The 22,873-nt window shown below is 42.5% G+C and overlaps 1 protein-coding gene across 1 annotated transcript; it reads left to right on the forward strand.

Moving 5' to 3' along the window:
• The first annotated feature begins 244 nt into the window (after positions 1-244).
• On the forward strand, positions 245-2,705 carry LOC135901111 (uncharacterized). The gene is made up of 4 exons (XM_065430788.1): positions 245-373; positions 500-579; positions 1,574-1,972; positions 2,521-2,705. The coding sequence occupies exons 2-3, from the start codon at positions 565-567 to the stop codon at positions 1,949-1,951; spliced, it is 393 nt and encodes a 130-aa protein (XP_065286860.1). The 5' UTR covers positions 245-373; positions 500-564; the 3' UTR covers positions 1,952-1,972; positions 2,521-2,705.
• Positions 2,706-22,873: the final 20,168 nt, after the last annotated feature.

Raw genomic sequence — 22,873 nt, forward strand, 5'->3', positions numbered from 1 at the left:
ACGAGCGGAAAACGCGCACAAACGCACGCCGCACGCCCAGGTGGAGACTCCACTTTCTCCCATTCGCTATTGTAAACGTGGTCGCTTCTCTTTCTCATTCTCTTTCTCCCTTCCTCCCCCATCTCGCCCTTTGATCGTCACCAGTTCTATTCTTTTTGTCGGCGGAGGCGATCTTTGCTTTTCCTTTTCTGCTGCGAGTCTTCGTTTTTTTTTATTATCTTCGGAGAGTCCGAGGGGCACTACCTTCCCTTCCCCTCTGCCACGCGTTCCGGTGGATGTGTCCTCCGGCCGACGCAAGCGGATTGCCAGCTAACGCTAGGGGCAGCCGCACCACAACAACAACTCTAGGCGCTCCGAACGACCGGAGACGAGGGTAAGGGAGGTTCCCGCCTTTGGAGGCAATAAGAGAAAACAAAAAGCGCTGCCGGCGGCGAGCAGGAAAACCCCAGCCAATGGGTCAACGTTTTGGGTACTATAAAAGTTGCCCCTGATTCTGCAGGAGAGTCAACCTTGGTCTCAGCGTCCCAAGACAAGACAGTCGTCCCGAAGTGCCCTCGAGTCAACATGGCACGCACACTGGTGAGTTTTGTTTTGACGATTTTCGTTTGGAACAGTTGCTTTTGTGGCTACAATAAAATGCCTAGAAAGCAGGGCAGGTCGTGGCACCCTTGCCACGATTCGCAAGCTTTCCACCTGTGAAATTGCATCAGCTACAACGAATTCCTTACGAAGCAGCAATAATTAACTGTCAACAATGCGCGAACAACTTGACCCAGAAGTAAAGAAGCAATCATGTGGTTACAAGAGTGAGAAAACAATCGATTTTTCAGGGCTCGGTGTAGTCAAAAGTTACCAGTGAATACATTTTTTCTTCAGTACTGCAGGCTGGGAATTGCAAAACTAAATTAATTATATCTCCATGGCAGCTACAGCGCGACGGACGCGGACAAAAGGACTAGAAGGGGACACAACACGTCACGCTATTGTGTCTCCTTCTATACAGTACTTTTATCTCCGTCTGTCGCACGGTAGCTACCATGAAACCTCACGAACTCACCCAAGTTTCCATCCTATTGAATTTATTGAGATGTCCTTGAACATCGAGGTACAGTATGATTCAGTATTTCTTGCTGTCAGTATAACTAAACGAGATGACATGCATCATTCTTAATGTCAAGGCTCAAAGCCAAGTCTAAATTAATTACAATTCATAGTCAAGCCAAAATAAGATAATTTAAAGTAAAGGCTACCTTGCTTCTAGCTTTCTCAGCAGTGAAAAAACACAACCTGGTGACATGAAGCCTTGCTCGCGGTATTTCTCAGGTGCCTCCCTGAGAGTAAATCGCAGCAAATCTTCACAGGCGGCTCATTACAGACACAGCTCATAAAGCGAATTCCGTTAATCTTCCATCAGGGGTCTCGTTTGCCGTTCACAGAGCATGTGGTTTCTCGTGAACGTTCAGATGAAACTCAGTTACACGATTAGGGAATTGACACTGCAGAGGACACCAATTCTGCAGTAACACTCGTTGGTGCTCATGGTTTCGGTTCTGTTCTCTCTGTCAACGTGTAGTTCGTTCTCGCCGCGCTCGTGGCCGTGGCTGCAATTGTCTACGCTGAGGAAGAGAAGAAGGAAGAGAAGAAGGAAGACGTCGAAGGCCGCATTGGCTTCGGCGGTGGCTATGGCCAATCAGCCGGCGGCAGCCAATACGGCTTCAACCGCGGACAATCGGGCTACAACCAGGGCAGCGGAGGCTTCGACAGCGCCAACCGTTACAACAACGTGCAGGGCTTCAGGAACCGCGACGGCTACCGCACCAACCAGGGCTACGACCGCAACTCCTTCAACCGCTACGGATCTGGTAATGCAGGCTTCAACACTGGCTTCAACCGCGGTGCTGGCGGCTCCTACAACCAGCACGGGTCTCAGGGAGGAGGCTATCTCGGTTGAGCGACAAGAATTACTTGACAAGTGAGTTTATTTTCATGGTGACTGCCGAAACTAGTCCAACCGATTTCTTTACCGCGCGCATGCTCGCGAAATTCCGCTATTGCTGCAGTCTTTGAGAGGTTGGTTAAATTTATTTCACGGAACAAATTGAAATACCAGTGCCACGTTCTACTTGCGTTCATCGTTACTTTTTTTTTTCTTTGCAAAAAGCTAATAGTATTATCCCGTGTCTTATTGTGACTCGCCTCATGCGCCTATGTTTTGGTAAGACAGTTTTAACTACAAAGATTATTGCTGAGGCACAAAATTCGCAAAGTTTTGCTAATAACGTGTCCAGCATCGTGATTGGTTGGAATTGGTCTTACGAAAAATTCTAGCGTGAGAGCTTCATGGTGAATACGGGTAGATTCTTTGGCAGCGTTTACTAGGCTAGCACGAGCTAAGGATACGCTAAGAACGGTTCGTGCGCGTGTGTTGCTTTCTGCTGCTTTCGAAATGTTAACTGTAAAACATTTCACATTGTTATATTTCTTTCTATGACCGTCATTCTTTCTATTCTTTACTTCTAGGAAGCAACAAGAACTGCCAAAAAGAAAGCTTACTTCCGTGACTTCACCCCAGGGACCTGTCTTGAGTCGTCTACACTGTGAAAACTTTCTAGCAAAGCAAAATCAGTCTAACCATCGAGAGAAGCACTGCTCACTGTAAATACAGTTGAGAAAAGTGAAATAAACTTGTTAATTTATTTTTTATACATCCAGTGTCTTTCTTTTTCTTATTTGCTCTTTTGGTTAAGGAGAATTCGTACAGTAGTTACAATAACTGTACTATACATATAGAAATGGGTGTGGCATACCGCGAATAGTTGTGGCAGTCCCTATTTTAGTATCCACGCAACTGTGTACGTGGTATTTCACGGCTATAGAGCAGCAAGTGGTAATGCGGCGCTATAGTAACAACACTGGGGTGGTGGATTGGAATGGTGTACAAAAGGGACCATATATATATATATATATATATATATATATATATATATATATATATATATATATATATATATAGAGAGAGAGAGAGAGAGAGAGAGAGAGAGAGAGAGAGATAGATAGATAGATAGATAGATAGATAGATAGATAGATAGATAGATAGATAGATAGATAGATAGATAGATAGATAGATAGATAGATAGATAGATAGATAGATAGATAGATATAATACTTCGAATTTATACAGAATATTGTGATACTGTACAAAGCTACGTATAACAAGTTATTGTATTTGCTATAGCCTTTCATCAGCCGACATCTTTATTCTCATCCCGTGACCGTTATGATTGTCCCGACCCCCATAGCACAGTCACATGCTTATGAGTCTGAACAAAGGCTAACTGTAATTCGAGGGGTAGCGATGGTTACATTATATTCTGTGAACAACTTTGCGAGGTTAATCTTCCGTAAATATTAAGCGTTACAGAAATAAGCCTTACGGTCAGTCGCCATTAACCCATAGCCCACGTATCACTTCACAAGGAGCGTATGCTCTCTTCTAAGCTTTAGCTTAAGCCTCACCAGGCTTCCAATTATCAGGCTTAATTGCTGTTTTGTTAGTTTTACTGCCCAGTTAATGATTTTCTTGTTCTAGTTGAACAGAAAATGATCTGTGAATTTGTACAGTGCTGCAAAAGTAGGAATTCGGAACTTTCAAAGGAATTTCAGATTGTCCTAATGGTGTCCTCTGTTATTTTGAAATACCACTGCTAAACAAAATCTTGAATAAAGAAAAGAAAGAAGCTCGTCAAAAAATGATTTGCTCACCATGCTGTAAATACGTTTCGCGTCGCGGCATCTTACTTATTGCGAATTTCGCAATTTAAAAATTTCGCTGAACTCAAAAAAAATTCTAAATTTTTGAGCGAAGAATGTGAAGGTCCGGAGCCGAAACACCACGAAATTTAGGAGCTCCAAAATATCTCAATGGAATCGCCTCTGGAGAGATTTGCGCAATCAGAATTGCAGGAATTTATGTTGTATTACGAGTAGTTATGCATGTTACTGATTCGGGATTTAAGAATAATGTTTTGCCACTGATACAGGAAGTTGAGGCTATGCCATCTACACGTGTAATGTAATGTAACTGTACATGTGATGCCACAGCTGGAATTTTTCGTATTACAGTTGCGAAAAACTTCACGTATGCAAAGGAATTTATGCCTGTGGGTATGTTTGTTAGCAGCTATGATGAAAGAAGTGTTTTTATCGCTTTTATCATAGTGTATGCATGTTGCTTGTCCCACAGAGTGCGAATTAGCCACGCCTGGTACCATTTTTTGTCCTTTTATTCACAAAACGTGAGGGTTACTCTGAAATCTACTGAGTCAAAGCGATAAGAATAAGTCCTTGACTCTGTACACTGGTAGGATGCGTAAATTATATTCTACATACTGTGAATGGAATTATGTCAGCCTTTCGATAACGCTTCTGCTAAACAAAGGTTTATAACTTCCGTGAACAATGCCAAAGTTGTGCTTCACCACTTCTTGGTTTTGCTTCTTTTTTATTTTATTTCTTTCTTTGTGAGGACCGCGTTGTCGGTGCTTATTATTATTCTTAGAACTTCAACCAGCATGTGTGATTAGCTTCACTCAAAAATGAGGATTCGGACACTCACTTAAGAGTACTTCCCGGTTACCTCCATCTCAACGGCGTGCAATACCTGGCGCACTCCAGCCTAAGTGTTCCGTGTTGGTTTGAATACCCTATCTATACTGAAGTGCATCTGTTAGCCCTGAATGCCTCTATGCTTTCCCGTGTCAGTATTCTAGCTGCAGCTGGCGAAAGTCGAAGGGTTTAGTGGTTTGAGCTGGGAAAGGTACATTTGCATTCTTCAAGGTCGCGTTTAAAATGCGGTGAGCCGCAAGAGGCAAAAACAAAGACGTGACTCTTTGAGCCGGCTAAGCGTTGTCGCTATCGCTCAAAAGAGAGGCCGTGCATGTTATCGGCACGTTTCCCCGGCAGGCTTTAAAAGCTCCGATGGCCAGCCTAAAAAGCCGGCGCCGGTGTCTTCACATTGCGAGGCTAAACAGGTTTCGCGGCATAGATGTGCGTCAAAGATGGCAGAAGCAGCCGCGCTTCCGCGCTCCGCGTCATTGGCCGAGCCTTCCGAGGCAGCACGTGTCGCCGCTTGGCTGGTTTGAATAAGCCGGTCAACTCAAGGTGAAAACGTAGCAGCCCTTTCTCAAAGCACAACCGACACGTGCTGAAGCGGAGCCGCGTTCAAGGTTTGGAACGGGAGCGTGGGTTTTGTGCAGGAAGGTTAAAAAGGAAAACCTTCGCGTTACGTGCAGTTAAGATTCCGCGGGCGTGCTTCTGGCGGTTTCTTGCCCGGGCAGAACGTACCAGTGCAATGTGCATTGTCGAAGATCACCATGTATATATATATATATTTATATATATATATATATATATATATATATATGCATTGACCGTATATATCCATTGATCGTATATACATATATACGGTCAATGGAAGGCACAGTGCAAGAACACGGGGAACATTAAGAGAAATCAAGCTCAAATTTTGTTTGAGTGTACCGCAGTTTTTTTTTTTAGTAAATGGAGTGAACACGTGAAGAAAGATAGACACTTCGACCATACGCACATGTGGGCGATGGCCCTCCAGATCATTTAATTCCACCCACATATGCCGAGGAGACACTGGTGGCAATGGCTCCTTTCCTACTTAAATAATGGTGGAAATTCGACCTTGTTCGTACGACATGCTGCAAGTGAAGCGCGAAAAACAGGGACGGATGGAGAGCGCACGTGTTGCACACTCTGTCCGTCCCTGTTTATCGCACTTCACTTGCAGTATGTCACATTTAAACTCCCACATTCCTCATTAGCTCAGCATCTAATAGCTTAATATAACCATGTGGGAACCGCATAAATATCCGTGCATGCTACTATAGCAAAATAAGGAGGCATGGGTTTTTTTTTTATTAAGGCTTTTTACAGAGGGTTTCAACACACGAACTCACACTCTCACAGACCACGTCATAGGGCTTGGGGCATACGGACTTACTGTAGCAAGTCAATAGGTTGCGTCCTTACAATTGCTGACGCGGTTCTGACCTTAAACATCTCGAGTATATGTTCTTTTTATTATTATCCTTTACTGTTCCCCACATTGCATTCAGCTCTCCTTTTTTTGTTTGCTGGTTACAATGGCCCCATTTTATCTCACAATAACGCATTCCATTAATTTCGTGCACAGGCATTAAATGGTGGTGGTAGTGGTGGTGGTGGTGATTATGATGATGATTATTATTATTTCGATTGCAGCTCCTGTGAAACGGCTCAGGGTGGGGACAAAGGATCATTCAATCTGCTTGAGCTGATCAGGCTTTACTAGATATATTGCAGTGTAGCATTTTGCCTGTCTCTTCTTGAACTTTTCTCTCTTCATTAACGCCTCTATTCCTATAATCAGCAGTAATTGACCCAGTTCTGTAACATCTGTAAGGTCTGTAATAACCCCATCTCTCCCTATTTGTTCTGTGTTTTTGTTTCTCCATTAGTGATCTAAGCGTCTCTTGCTTAACTCAACCGCTGACAAGTTAATGCTTCCATCCGCTTTGAATCTTACTGCTTCTAAAAGGTGGGCGGTTCTTGCTGGGTGAATAGATTGGCATTCTATACTATCATTTCATCTTTACTGAGTCGTCTCCAGACTTTTGCCGCAGCAGCCAGACGTCCCACACTAATCCGAACAGTTGCTCTGGTATATTTTTGTGCTCCATGGCCAGCGACTTGCGCTTCTTTGGCAATTACCATGTTCTTGTTTGCCAACTTTCCTGACCTCCCCCTCCATTTGGATTCCATGCTTTTGAGGTACAGATAATTGCGCTCTTTAGCCTGCAATTTACTTTCATTGTGGCTCTTGAGTATTTAGAACTATTTTCCTCTGCGCTTCTCTGACTTCGAAACAGGCTCAACTCATGTCATCCCGCAATGTCTCATTTCAGGTTTTACGTGCTCTGGACCGCCAAGGCCAATAGGTTAACTTCCAACCTAAAGGTCTCTAATTTTAAGCATAGAATGGCATTTGTCATCATAGGAACATGGTCATTAGCGTCCCTAGCGTCTGCGAAATTGAGACAGGCCGGCTTTTATAGGAAAGCGCCATCTTCCCTTTATTTAAAAATAGTTTTATCACATCACCGATGCGATTGTCCAAAAGTGTCCGGAGGAGACAGACTATACGCAAGTGAACTTCCATCCCATATGAGTGGGGCTGTTATTCTCGTCAGAAAATCCGTTGCACATTGCGTGCGAAGTTTGTAATGTACTACAGTAATTGGCTTCAGTGACGGCGTGTGAAGCCGTGCCAGACACAGAGTGTGCTGTGCCAAACACGTGCAATGTGGTGAACAATCTGGCTTAGTCACAATCCTTATATATAAATGTTAATAGCTGGTCATCATGTACTACTGTATCTCTTCATCTGTCTTCTCTCCCTTTTCTGCTCTGCCATTATCTTACCTCCTCTTCTGGCTGCCTCTTCAGCCAGCTGCGCGAGCTATATAGTTGTGGTGTCGACAGCAGCTATTCGCTTCCTTCCAATTTTTTATATCGCTTAATCAATGCACACTTTCTACTACTACTACTACTACTACTACTACTACTACTACTACTACTACTACTACTACTACTACTACTGCTACTAGTAGTAGAGTTATGTGGAATGAAGTACCCAACAGAACATTTCCGTGTGATAAGGTATGTAAGGGCAGAACGAGCAGATTTAAAATACTATACAGTCCTATAGAAGTTACCGGTTGGTAACAGCTTTACGCAGTATTAGTGGTCGGAGAATAGACGTGTTGATCATTTTCTTGCAAATACAGACACCTTTAAAGGTACAAAATGTGTTCTTTATTCTATTGTGTTGGCTCTAATCTAAGTATTAGAATAACTGCGTGTAAATTAACATGTATTGTGTTTTTTTTACGTAACTGGTAAAACTCAACTGAATGGAAATGCCTACAGCTGTTCATAGACGCTGAACGGATGAAAGAAAATATATTTTATCATTGGAAATCTTTCAATGGGAAAACATAGCGAAGATCAATAGGTGCATCGGAGACAACCGCCTAGTGGGTAACTAAAGCAATAACAGATATTGCTTCATGAGGAAAGTTGTTGGCGGAAACAATGTTTGGTTTTTAAAGCCCATTAGTAATTTTGGCTTCACCGCGGGCATAGGATAGAGTAGGATACCGAAAGGGAACCTCATTATTTATTATTTTAGAGTTTCCAGTACCCCTTTATCATATCATCTCCCATTCTGACTATTAGATAGAGCTCTTCGAGTCTACCCCTATTACGCACTCATATTCTAAGAAATACCCTCGGAATATCAATGACATGTTTGCTAAGATAGAAGGAATCATTTACCGGGGCTATGAAGCTCGAGAATACACGCGTATCTGGATAATCTGTGCACGTCTCATTCAAAACATCCGTTTCGCTAGCAGACGACTTCCCTATATGCAGAATCTGATCAAGTGAATTAAACGAGCCTGTGATGCGAAGGCGCTTTGGAAAATCCCTACTACGGTGTGACGCTTCCTTCGCGCCCGTAAACGGAGCTCAATGTCACCGGACGTTCGGAGTGTTGACGCAAGCCCTCAGGACATTTCCGGCCGCCGTAATGGGTTTTCCGGTGAGGTGATCTTACGTATTGTTTTATTCTGCTAATGCGGGATTCCGGTAGCGATATGAATACATGCGTCATCTCGTAACTGAGTTTATGCAAAGCTCACAAGACATAATCCTGTGAGCTACGGCAATATGTATTTCTTTCATTTCGAAATGCGTAAGACGAACAAAGCTCACAGGAATGGCTTGTTTTACATTGCAAAGAAAGAGAAATCAAACGACCTTGCTGTATAGTTGGGAAGATATGTGATCATAGGCAAGTATTACAGAGATTGGGGAAATAAAGGGGGAGGGGGGATTCAGCTGCCACAGACATGCATCAATATGCCTGACCCACCGCTTTTGTTTATTGTTCTTTTTTTTTGTTATTCATCTGCAAGTATGCAAATATAAGGACAGTAGCGAGATAATCTCTGCAAAATCTTGTTCAAATAAACCTATGCGAAAATGCCTACTATTACTTCGGGAGGGAGAGAGGAGCACTTTTGAAGAGCATGCTGCTTCAGATCTACGCTTTATTTGAAAATCGCCAGGCTACGCTGGTGGGGAATCCGGCTCTCTGCGGCTGGAAGCCGCGGTGTGAAATAATTATTACGTCATATTCTAAAATATTTATTGTCGGACACCGAATAATTTTTTATTCTTTTTGTCTTTTGGTGACATGTGGGATTCTTGCTAATTCTGTTCACTTTCGAGCACACTATTCACAATATAACTGCCCCTGCCAACTTGAAGTTCTTTTGGACCTTGCGAGCTATCCACTCTTACCGTTGGCTTCTTTTTTTTTTTACAATATACTTAGCGACGCAATGGACATTGGCGCTGCAGTCGTAAACTGTGTGGCAACACAGCGACAAATTTAGGCCTTAAGTTTAGCACACAGAAATCGCAAATTATCTATCTTTAACGAAGGGGCGAGTAATTACGTGGTGTATGATCAACATCAAGTCATATACATAGTCAAGTAATATAAATACCTCGGTGTATACAACTACGAAGGAAAGACTTACTCAAGCACCCATCAAAATATTATGAAAATAAAGGGAATGCGGAATGGCAGCAACAATCAAACGTACAGCACTCTGGGGCCACAATAAATATTAGGTGGTGCGTGGAATCTGGAAAGGAGTAAATGTGCCAGTGCTAGCGTTTGCAAATACCACTCTGGGCTTAAAATCGCATACCTTGTCAGGGTTGGAAGTTAACGAAAGGTCGGTAGACCGACTGGCTTTGGGAGGCCACGGTGAAACCATAAATGAGGCAGTGAAGGGTTACATGGGTTGGGCTGCTTTTGAAGTCAGTGATACGCTGAGAAAAATTAGTTTTGATGAAAGGCCCGGAACATGGATCAAAATGAATGAGCGGCTAAAGTGCGCTAGTATGTGTACATGGGAAGCGTGGATAGAAAATGGAAGAGGTCAGGAAATTTGGCAACCAAGTGCAGGGTAATTGAAGTGCAGATAGGCAACGAGGAGTCGTCAAAAGAAAAGTGAGAGAAACCGAAACGGTGAATTGGATGCAAAGAATGGAAACAAAAAAGACCACGGAGATTTACAAGAATGAGAAGAAATTATAAGGGAAAATATGTACGATAGCACAAAGTACAGTGCATTGCTATTTGAGGCTCGAGGTGGTTGCCTAAGATAAAAAAAAAAACCAGAGCAAATGTCCGATATAAGAAGAGGCAAGTATTTGCTACAGCAAAAAATCCGAACGACAATCAGCACATCCTTATGGAATGGGAATGTAAGTTGTTTTTTTTCATCCTCTTTCATTTCGATTAATTTATCGTTTCTTTATTTCATTTATTAAGCACAAGTAATTTCCCCTGTGCTGTCCTTGGTGTCAGTGTTTGTTGGCTTCATTTGATATGACTAATAAAAATTGGGCCCCTCAGTTAACCCCCTTTCTTCAAATGTAACGTAACAATTTTCAAAGTACACTACACATAATTCCATGTAGTACAGAAAAAGAAAAAAAACGCTGGCGTGGCTGAGTGGTATAGTACAGCTGACTGCTGCGCAGCGGGCCCGAGTTCGGTCCTGGCTGGAACTGGGTCATCTTTCTTCCTCATTTCCGCCGGTAGCCGCTACGGACACTGGCGGCGGTGGCAAACACCATCGCCACCCGAAACGGGCGATGGAATGAGCCCATATAACAGCTTACGCTGTGAAATTACTACACGTTAAGTTTTAATGGACTCGTGATCTGAGGATCTGCTATAGCTAACGCGTGCGCAGCACATTTAAGGCTATATTGAAGAGACATGGGGAACGGTACAAGCCCGTTTTTTGCGTGCTTGGCATCGAAGTACCCTCAGGGCTGTGCCTGCACCGGATTAATTTATACCACCAGCAGTTCTTTCGCGTACTTGAAAATTTTGCTACGTATAGGTTGTTGCACGCCACCTTGATCTAAATGCCGCCGCCACGGCCGGGAATTGACTGCACGACCCTGCGTTCTGCAGTGAGTTATTAGCCTCGAGAAAGGGGGGGGGGGGTGGAGTGGCTCCACTCCACTCCCTATCGCAACCTATCGCGTCCCACGAACCTCCTCGCTCTCTCAAGGCTGCTTGACTCTGTCGATGGTGCTTCGTAGTTCTCGTTGCTGAAATCACACGGATCAGGGAGAGTATGCCTTTGATATGCAGAGCCCGATAATAATGCAGTAGCTGACAGTCCCTGATGTGCAGAGACAATGCTTATTTACCAGTAAGTTCGAGTATAGAAATGGGCACATAAATGTATTGTTATAGGTTTGAATATTATATCACCTAAACAATTTTTTGTAACCTCTTATTTTCACGAATGCCGCACCTGAGTGTATATTTGATGCATATGTACCGATTCGTACACGTCGGAGGTGTTTTCCGACTGATCTAAAATTTTCAACGTTGCATTGTACGTAAAAATTTGGAAAGCCGTGTGAAAACAAAATACGCAATCGTTTGGTTATCAAAATGAGATGCTATCTCTCGTGTTGAAGGACTCCTAAAACATGCTTGAATGTTGTACATGACTGTAAAGTTCTAAGTACCAACCCCTTGAAAGAGAGTTCCCGATAGGTAACTTTTGAGATTTTTTGACGACAACGATTGCTTTAATATTATACGCTAGTACTTTATCTATTAATATAAACTAGTACTTTATGAATCAGCAAAAATATAATTTCGCGTTCCTTCGGTGGGTTGAACATTGTAGGGAAACACTGCCGATGGGATACGAGTGAATTACAAGATGGATATCGGGTCTCCTGCTTGCGATAGCTGTTTTAGGGTTGGCACGTGAAAAAATGCCTAAAGTTACTTACTTCTGCGACTTCTGAGGCATCTTATCCCTGTTTACAAACTTTATACAATAGTAAAGGAAGGAATTATGAACATAGATTCGGCAGTACTGTGAAACGCATGCCGGACAGCTAGCATTCATAGTTAGGGAAAACGAAGGCACACGCCGCGAAGTCTAAGCAGAGCGTATACCGGTCTCTTTGTGATGACATCAGTTCACGCCATTAGTCACGCTTGAGGCAGCCAGCAACCGTGTAGGGAAGGAAGTTCAAGCTTTACGCGCGATAGTTCTCTAGCAACTATGGTATGCAAGTTCAAAACCATAGAGTGCACAGAACAGCGAGATGTTGACCTAGGCTAAGAACAGCTTAATAAAAAGGTTAGGCAAAATGCCCGACGCTCGTTGCGCTTCTGGTAGATGATCTCAAACTTAGATATTGCCAGGCTATAGCAGTTGTCGTAAAATGAGCTACTGTAAACGATTTCATTTGCGCAACTATTTTCGCAGCTTTCTGCACATCAGCTACACTTTACGGAAAATTGGCACTACAAACAAATACCGGGCAAGTTTTTCCAGTAATACATAGCTTCATATAGCCGTCCCCTTAGCATTGCTGCTGTGAGTGATTGGAAAATCCCGGCGTTCAAATAAAATAGTGCAATGTTATTTCAGACGACGAAAGGAAATGAACTGGTTCATAGAAGATTTGTTTACAATTTTTTACTGTTTCATATATCAGCCGCTGTTGAACATGACTACTTGAATCAGACAACTTTGATAAGATGGACATACGGACTTCACTGAGTACTTCGCTTACTTAATAGTCCTGCACAGTTCAATTACAGTTTCCTGCGTATTCCATAACGTGTGTCAACGTGGTGTCGTAATGCAGAAGCACCCTAATGGAAGTGATAGAGACATAAAAAAAATGGTTGCTGCTAAGACGCTGCAGGCTGTATCTCTTCCTGTTTGGCATCCGGTTTGGAGAAAGGTGTGGTATCAGAAACGCAGGAAAGTGCAACAGCTTCTGTCGCTTTGACAGGAAGTCCATATCGCCCATCCGGACAGGTTTTCATTCCAGGAGCTTTCGACAATTTTTTCCGGGAAAACTCACTGTATGGCATCTTGGCGTCAGTCGGATACGGAGGTCAAAATAATACAGCAAGAAAGAAAAGAAGACATATGAGGATGTGCGTGCTCGGAGCCATGCCAAGCGGCAGACATGCTAGTGTTTATGCCCACATTTTTGTGTCTCACATTGACGCTTAACGCTAAAGCTTCAAAGGTCGTTAGCAACTAACACGTTTAACAATGTCAATCCCGACGTGTATAATTGTAATTACGCTCCACAATCGAGAAAGCTGCCCTACAATTTTACGAGTTATATTGCTTTAAAGATAATATTTGAATACTTTAGTAATGCATTGAAGTTTTTACGAACATAACCTCTGATGATACTAATTGCATTGATGTAGCAGCGGAGTCTCAAATTAAAGTAAGGCGACAGGGTGGGCGAGTGAGCAGCGTGCTGATAATAAAGAAGTTCCTCGTCAGCCTCCCTTTCTCCCTCCTAAGGAATGGAACAGGTGGTGTCCGATCCTATAACGTGGAAAACTTGGATGTGCTGGTAGAATGATATGCATGTGCAGTCTCACCGGTGGCGTTTACTTTTGCCTGGAAGTTGTCGTGTTCACCTCCTTTCCGGTAGTAACTGTCATAAACATTCTGGCTGCTGTTTACAAGCCTTGCCACTGTACAAACTCACCTAACTTTACGTGGTACGTGTGCTGAACAAAAGATGAACACAAATCATGTAACAGACATGATCCGCGGTGAATAACTATTTTACAATGCAACCATGCTGTACAGAGCCACAACAATAATGAAAAGAATACTACCACTCACGCTGCGTGCAAACCGTGAATAATGTGTTTGGGTGAGGGAAAAATAGTAAGAATGTCATGTACGTACCATGCAGATATTTGGGTGGGGGATTTATAAAAGGAGCGCAGAATCAGTTTCCATTTCTTTTTTTTCAAAGCCGCACGTTTTTTCATATCAATCTATTTTTTGTCACAGTCATATACACCTTTCAAACGTGTGCTCTAAAAGAATAATAAAAACTCTGGCTCTTTGTAGTGTATGCATTGATATCTTCTGCAATCTTTTTTAATGTAGAGTGTTCCATGGTAAAATCTGAACCTAAGTGTTGTTCCCGCTCAGCAGATAGTTGATACATCACTAGACCTTCTTCACTTGACTTCTGCCGCACGGCGGTGGGACACTTCTGCGTATATATTCACCAAAAGCTCTTACACCATAGAATTGCTCTCAAGATAATATTTTTGGCAATCCTCATGCTGTGCATATTATTAACGGAGGCGACCCATCAAATAGGAAAGAGCACTTACGAACAATAAGCTTTGTAGATACGGACCCCTGTTGTGCACGCGCGAAACACGCAACAGGAGTACCAACAAATTTTTGTGAAGTTGTAAGAGCTTTGCCACATGTTTATCACGTGTAACAGGATGACACTTAAAATTTTGGCAAACCATATCCCCGACAAGAGATACTAACACCATAACTTTGCACGGAACAGAAAACATACCTATTTCTAGCGCCGATTGCCCCACCGTATTCAACACGTTTTTTTCATCTGTTTTCACTCAGGAGGACGTTTCCAATGTTCCAACTTTTCCTGAGCTTGATGCCGCATACATGGAACCAATCGATATCACTGTTGAAGGCGTTACATTACTCATTAGTAACCTCAAAATATCTACTTCCGCTGGTATTGACAACATTAATTCTAAGATCTTAAAGAACACCATGGCTGCCTCAAGCAAGATCTTATGCCATATTTTTCAACAATCCCTAGCATCTGGAAAGTTACCCACCGATTGGTTAATAGGAAAAATAATACCAATTCACAAATCTGGAGATGTTCATACACCTGACAACTATCGGCCCATATCTTTAACCTGCATATGTTGTAAAATGCTCGAGCACATAATCACTTCCCACGTGTACAGCCACCTAGAAGCTCACAATTTCTTTTTTTCTAATCAGCATGGTTTTAGGAAGGGATTTTCTTGTGACACACAATTGTTCGAACTAACGACTGACTTGCACTTTAACATGGACTGCAACCTTCAAACTGACTGTATCTTTCTTGACTTTTCTAAAGTTTTTGACCGAGTGCCCCACTGTCGCCTAATTTCTAAATTATCTGCCTTACGACTTGATTCTTTAACATTATCCTGGATTCGTAATTTTCTTTCTTTTCGAGAACAGTTTACTGTTGTTAACAATTTCTCTTCCCCGCCTTCTTCTGTTAGCTCTGGTGTGCCACAAGGCAGCGTCCTCGGCCCCTTACTCTTCTTAATCTACATTAACGACTTACCCAACTAGATTACTTCCTGCATGCGCCTTTTTGCCGATGACTGTATAATCTACCGTCCTATTCACACGACTGACGATCACTTGAAACTTCAAGCAGATCTTAACCTTATCGCTAACTGGTGTAACAAATGGCTCATGACACTAAACTTTACAAAGTGCGAGGTGATGTGCTTCAGCCGAAAATGTGTAAATTCTAAATATTCGTATCATCTTAATAACACTATGCTTTCTCACACTTCATCATATAAGTACCTTGGTGTTGTTCTTACAGATAATCTTTCATGGGCCCCACACATCACTTCTACATGCGCCAAAGCATCACGTTCTCTGGGCTATCTACGACGCAATTTGCGAAATGCCCCGCCAAACATTCGAAAACTCGCTTTCCAAACATTTATTTTGCCACAGTTAGAATTCGCCTCCCCAATTTGGTCCCCTCATCAAAATTACCTGATAAATATGACGGAAATGATACAAAACAGAGCAGCCCGGTTCATATCGCGTAACTACAGTATAAACTCGAGCATTACAAAAATTAAACTAGACCTACTGTTGCCGCCATTAGATATCCGCCGCAACATCACTCTTCTGTGCTTATTCCACAAATATATTTACACTAATAAACGAAACCGGTTGCAACTACAAATACCCCACTCTTTTTCACGCAGATTACATAATCAGTTCAGTTTCATGCGCATATACGGTAAAACAAATGCATTTAATTCATCGGCACTACCACGTGCCATCCGTCTCTGGAATGACCTCCCTGATAATATAGCCTCCATATCTAATCTCGACACGTTCCGCTCTCAGTTACTCATGCTTTTCCCATCTAATACCGTTCACGAGTGACCAATCTAGTGTAAGTTATCGTGCATTTTTTGCCATGTTGTATATCATTTTCATAAACGGTATTCCTTTGCTCTGTTAACAGTAACAAGTGTTCGTGTGCCTTCATATATTGCTTTGTATTCCTATTGCCTTCAATATTGTGTAACATGTTAATCTTTTGATAGCACTGTTCCTATTGGAAATTTGTACTTTTTATACCTTTAACTGTTTAATGTGCCCCCCTTACTTTATGCCCTTCCATAGGGCCTGTAAGGTTCTTTTGAATAAATAAATAAATAAATAGGTGTGAAGATTGGGAAACGCTTATGCGGTAATTTTATTGGTTGCTAAAGTTGCTGCATGAATGCCAACCTTGCGCCGGGTACTTGATCATGACACAGAGCAATATTTTCTGACGGAGTGTAGAAATGAGGCTTCGAATGATAATACTGCTTGCAAAAAATTCTACGAGTGTGTCACGCGCGTTTATTTTGGTCACTCCAGCGTGGGGCAGCCACATCACACACACGGAACGAAGCGAGCTCGATGTATCATGACGTTATGACACGCCTCCTGCGTACCGAAGCCGAAACTGGGGCAGAATTCAGAAAGCCTCTCATTCGTAAATGCCCATTTGGCATGAGCCGGTCGCCTTCACTAATAACATGTCCAGCTCCAAGACTGGCTGCAGTGTACCGCTCTAGCCTATGAGCTTTCTTTTGTGGATATGGGCTCAGGATTCTAGAAACAATTATCATAGTAAAGTATCTAGGGGGTGCTCGCAGGTATAATTCCTATGATTTGGAGGACCTGGGCCATCAGTTAAAGAAAAAAGAAATCACAAGTCAAATTTTTCATGCCAGTTTTCTGTTAAGTGTGGGTTTCTTTTTTTTTATTTTTCAATAAATTCCCCCCCCCCCTTTTTTTTTACTCATTTTTTTCTCTGTACAGACTTAACAGCATTTTCCATGCGGAAAACAGTGCTGGGATAACATACTTTCGGGGCATATTTTTAGGCGTGAGAGAGAATATAGTGACAACTATGGAACAGGATCCGGGCCTTTCTCTGGCATATTGTCAACGCTTTCCGTCCCGCGTCCCATGGGATTATATTCACTGATAAGCTCTATAATACCGAGGCAACAGTTTCTCGTGGGAAGTCCATCTCTACGCGATCCACTTTACTTTTGGGCTCTGTGCCAGCGTGGTGCTCAATAAGGACCTGTGTGCAGCGCGCCGGAAGTTGAGAACAATGTGGGGCCTCCCCACTTCTCAACCAACCGAATCGCGGCTTCAGGGGAAGCTTTAGCTTCCACTTAAGCTGCGACTAAGGAACCCCTGGACCGATTTTAACGAAGTCTGTTGCATTGGAGAGAGAAAGTTAAATTTTAGTGACTGTTCGGAGTGGAATTTTGATTTAGAGCCTGAATTTCGTGAAAAGAATTTAAAAAAAATCGAATGTTTGAAAAAAAATAGAAGCACGAAGTTTACAAATCAATAGCTCTTTGTCAAAAACGGATATCGCGGTTCTGTAAACGGCATCCATTAGATCATTAAAAGTGGTCGAATTCGATATGTGAATTTATATCTTACGTGGATTCTTTACGTTGCGTACAAGGGTTCTGCAAAAGCTTTATGTACACATTACTAAATTTTTTGAGATTCATGTGCAACATATGAATTTTGTCCGCTTGAGATGTACTATGAGATGTAATTCGCAGAATTGTGATATCACTTTTCATTGCTGAGTCACAAAATCGTAAACTTGATAGTTTCGTTTTCTTAAACTTCGTTATATTTGTACATTTTTGATTAAATATTGACGACTTAAATCGAAAGTTTGAGACCAATAGTTACCAGATTTTAAGCTTTTTCTTTTAAATGCAATAAACCTCGTCAAGTTTGGTGCTGTGGTTGTCGAGAAAAACGAATTCTCCTTTTACATGCATTTAGATAGGAGCAACCAAGCTAAAGCTTCCTCTTAATACTCCGCTCTATTGCCACGCGACGGGCCGCTCGAGGCACTTTGCAATGTATTCGCGGGCTTCTTTCACGCTCGCAAAAACATTTCTTTTGTAGCCCGTGTTGTGCAACAGAAAGCTGGATTGGGAGTTTTTCCTGTTGCTCTACATTTTTCTCATTGAGCTTTTACATTTGAATATAATATTTGGTAAGTTCATTAGTTACTTAAAACTAATTGTATAATTAGGTAGATTGCAAGAAATAATCTGAGTATTTCCAAGCGATGGCAAACAACATTACCTTGGTTCTTTCCAGCTACGTGGCATTTGCATATGTTTTAAATCTTGGTACATGATAGTTGGGACACCCTTTATATAAATCAACAAGAAGGAAAAAAAAACATGGGCATTCTATACGGTTGCAGTTTACGATATATGACATAACTACCACAATGCAACATATAGCATAATATAGCTTGGCGTAATAGTTGGCAGGGCGAAAGACCGTCATTTCGTCATGGACCAGAACGAATTTTTCTTAAACTGCCAGGCTTTTTTTTCCAGGAACCCGTATAGGTTGCCTTTGTAGCAATTGCTAAGATTGGGTGTATGTCTCACTTTCCCTTAATTAGTTGCAGGACTATTACGTCAAACTCTTGCCTTTCCTTTGAGTTGTTGGCCAATTCGACTTCACCCTTCCATCTGCTAGCCGCCTGGTTAACTCAGATGGGAGAGTGGCTGCCTTGGAAAGGTGGTGGTCCCGGGTTCGAGTCCCCGACCAGGACAAATTTTCTTTCAACTGCGAGGCTTTTCTTTCGAGGAACCCCTTATGGGTTTCCTTTGTAGCATTTGCTACTGTTAGGTGGGTGTCTCAATTTCCCTCAATTAATTGGCATAATATAGCCTACCATAACATAACAAAGTATAATGTATTACATGCAAAAAAATTGACGTTTCTGGAACTGTGGACCCCAAGTACATGGTAACTGTCACATGGAACAAGGCGGACAAATACACACCAACATACAGCAATGAACACTGATGCCATACAGAAATGGTCCACCACATGACATACAAAAAGACCATTGACATTTCTAGAAATAGGTCATGAAATCCACTCCAGTGCTGCTTGCAAAGCTGGCAAATGTTTGTGGAACATGTCATTTTCGTGTGAGTGTTCATTGCAGAACCACTGAACCTTCGCCAAGGGAGGCTTTGAGAGACAAGAAGTATAGATACACGAAAACGTCTAGACACCCTCGTTATTTCTCGCGGAATTCTCATACGAACTTTGTCGAATATTTCTGCACAATCAATGGGGTCATTTACACGCTTGAATAAAAAATAGTGAAGTCAGCTTTCGTGCATCTGTAGTCCAGGTCTTATAGACCGAGCGAGGGCTGAGAGAGAGGCTGTCGTTCACGGCAGACTTGCCAGGAGCACCAGTATAACGGTGCATTATGGCCAAATTTTCTCCTAACACGGTCTACTCTACCTTTGTTCGACTGGCAAGTACGGTTTCAAACGACAGCGACATATTCCATCAGAGGTCGGCAGAGGAGTGTGTATAGCTTACGAAATACACCTGCATTTCTGAACTCCAGCTTCGAACTTCGACTTGCTCTACCCATGGTGCGGAAGCCACGCCTTGCAAAACATTCTATGTTGGGTGCACAGGTGTTATTAAAATCAAAGACTATTCCAAGGTCAGTCACTTCGCACTCCCGAGAGCGTGCGGCTTTGCCCAGGTAGTAAACGGAAACGGGACTCATCCGTCTTGCGTGTATACGACATCATCTTCGTCTTTTGACCGTTGAACGCTGGCTCGTTTTGCATGAAACAAGTTACAAATGAGGATATCTCTTGTTGAATTACAGTGTAGTTTCGGAGGCTGCGAATTTGTTTGAATATCTTGATGATGTCCGCCGATTGCAGGAAGGACGAGTTCTTTATGAATTTGGATGCATTATTTACAAAGAGACAGAAAAGAAGCGGTCCAATGGCAGAGCCCCGTAGCCCGCCACTGTTAGCTATCCATATGCTTGAGGACTCTCCGTTGGAGGTGACATATCATTATCGGTCTGACAAATAGTCCTGCAGCAAAGGCATCAGAGATGAGGGAACACAGTTTTCGTAGAGTTTTGCGAGCAACAGGGCATGTCTGACCAAATCAAAAGCCTTGCTTAGGTCACAGTAAACAGTGTCATCTTGACTCCTGTTCCCGACCGCTTCCAACGCATCGATCATTAAGGTGACGAGGTTTGTCGTTGGTGAATGACCAGGCATAAACCCATGTTATTAGGTTGCCCCGTACGGAGCATAAGATTAATGTGTGCTAGATACAGTCTTAAAGACTTAAACCAGAGCAGTGCAGAGGTAACGGTCTGTAGTTTTGTACGTCTGTTTTCGAGCCATATTTGTGGACGGTAACGGGAGGAGATATTTTTCATTGCATAGGAAATGTAGGTGTTTTGAGGCAGATGCTGTATAAGCAAGTTATGATTAGACTGAGCACATCACCGAATGATTTAAAACAATTTGTTGGAATGTTATCATGGCCACATGACATCTACGGTTTTGTGCTGCAAGTATTTATGGCCAGAAGTTTTTCACCAATAGACGCACAGCTTGGCGCAATCACGACTGAGCAGTAGAAGGTGGGATTAAGTGGGGTCACCACCCCTGCTGAAAACTGATTGAAATACGACCTCGACTTATTAACAGAAAGATATATATCTGTTTTACTTGATGTCGACTTTAGTTCTGCATGTTTGTAATTTCTAGGTTTTTAGAAAGATAATTTTCAAATGGGCTATTGTAGTTAATGTGATCACGGTCGTACGGTTTTTCGCAACAATATGGCCACTGCATGAATTAAGCCTGCCGGTTCTCAGATGCGCTCTTCGCTATTTTGTAGGCGTGCTGTTTGCATTTCAATGATTTGCGAAGATCCTTCGAAAACCAAAATGAATAGCGTGAAAATGGGCTTCGTTTTGGGCTAACGTATATACAGATTCCCTTGTGCAGAATGCCAGGGAAATGTCGAACTTGACAACTTGCATTATCTGAAGTTAACATACGGGACCAGATTGCCTCGGGATGACAGTGATAAAAACTGACGTAATCACCAGCGGCGAAATTAAACGGTGGAGAGGCGAGCGCTGTTTGTGCCTTTCCTTTAAAGCTTTGTCAGAGTGTTGTCACAATTGGAAGAAAACGATGATACGTGTCGGCTCGAACCAGTTTTCTGTCATCATGGAAGACATGCACGCCTTCTATGTTCGACAAACATCAGTTCAAAATGTTACCATGCGAATTCAGTACGTGGCTTCAACTGTAAATCATTGTTCAATAAATACAATAAAAAAGAATGGATTCTTCATGCGTAATATGGTTGTTAATGCGAGATAGTGATGGTTGTACTATTGTATTTTAGTTACGGTAAAATCCCCAAGTACTAGAAACTTATGCTGAGGTTGGGAAGGGATATTAGTCTCAATTGGTTGTATACGCTCATGGAACAAAGATGGAATTGTCGAGGATGATATGTAAAATTCGCCGAATAGCATGACAAGAATGGTGGCGGCAAATGCTACACAGCGAATCACTCTCGGACCAATTACGGGCAGTTCAGAAGGCCCGCGATGTGGCTGAAGGGCTCAGCCTGACAGTCCCAATGTGGGAGCGGCCCGCGTCAACGTACGGTTGACCTTCAGGACCCAATAAAGTTCTCCATACCATACCATGCGCTCTCCCACGTCGTAGGACAGATTAACCCACATTGATGTGGGCTCGTATTCCAATTCCGCCAAGCACATGCATGCAAGCGTAGCAAACGTACTACGAAGCGCGGTCACAATTCGTAGCTCCTCTCATCCTCTTTCCATCAGTGCTGTGACGGTCGCTGGGGAAGACGTTATAGTTAGGCGGAAAATAATCTAATGAGGATATATCAGAAGAGAGCCATGTCTCTGTCAACACTTATATAGAATCGGATGAGATAAAATCGCAAAAAAATGTATTACCTATTTTTCTCAGGCCGCGGACACTTTCATAGTAACAATTAAGATCTCCATTCATGATCACCGTTGGTAAGGCTTTATGAAGTACATGCGTGAAGCAGACCTTTGCACAGAGGTCCTTCAAATGGCTTAATTAAGCAGTTTTTCGACCACGTGGAGTGGACCTGCCGTTGCAAAAAAGTTCCTTCATCGACGCAGACGTGGAACGAGGCATGCGAATCGTGCATCGTCTTGAGGTCTTTACGACGGTCTTTGCTATGACGCTTGAAAGGTGCGCAATGAGTTCATAATAATAATAATAATAATATTAACTCTATGTGTCCTGGAACAACTGAACACTGACGCAATGAGGTAAAAAAAAAGGTATACCAACTACAATGAAAAATTATGGGTAAAAACTAGAATGAAAAAAATAAAGAACAGGACAAACAGCTACATGGTGAACAAACGTACAGAAATAACGCAAAATTGAGAGACATCCTACATACATACACAGTAGGTGGGAGAAGGAATAACAGTGCGTGAACGCCAGTCGATTGCTAGAAGTGCACGTTTGACGAAGTGACTTATACGAAAAGAAAAATAAACTATGAGAGGACAGGAGAGGAGGGCAGCAAGAAAGAAGGCTCAAGACGAAGCTCGAAGCTGGGAACAGAAAGAAGAGAACATGTTTTGAAAAATATCAAGATGGAGAAATAGA

Source organism: Dermacentor albipictus, chromosome 1, assembly GCF_038994185.2.
Source record: "Dermacentor albipictus isolate Rhodes 1998 colony chromosome 1, USDA_Dalb.pri_finalv2, whole genome shotgun sequence".
NCBI classification, from domain to species: Eukaryota; Metazoa; Arthropoda; class Arachnida; order Ixodida; family Ixodidae; genus Dermacentor; species Dermacentor albipictus.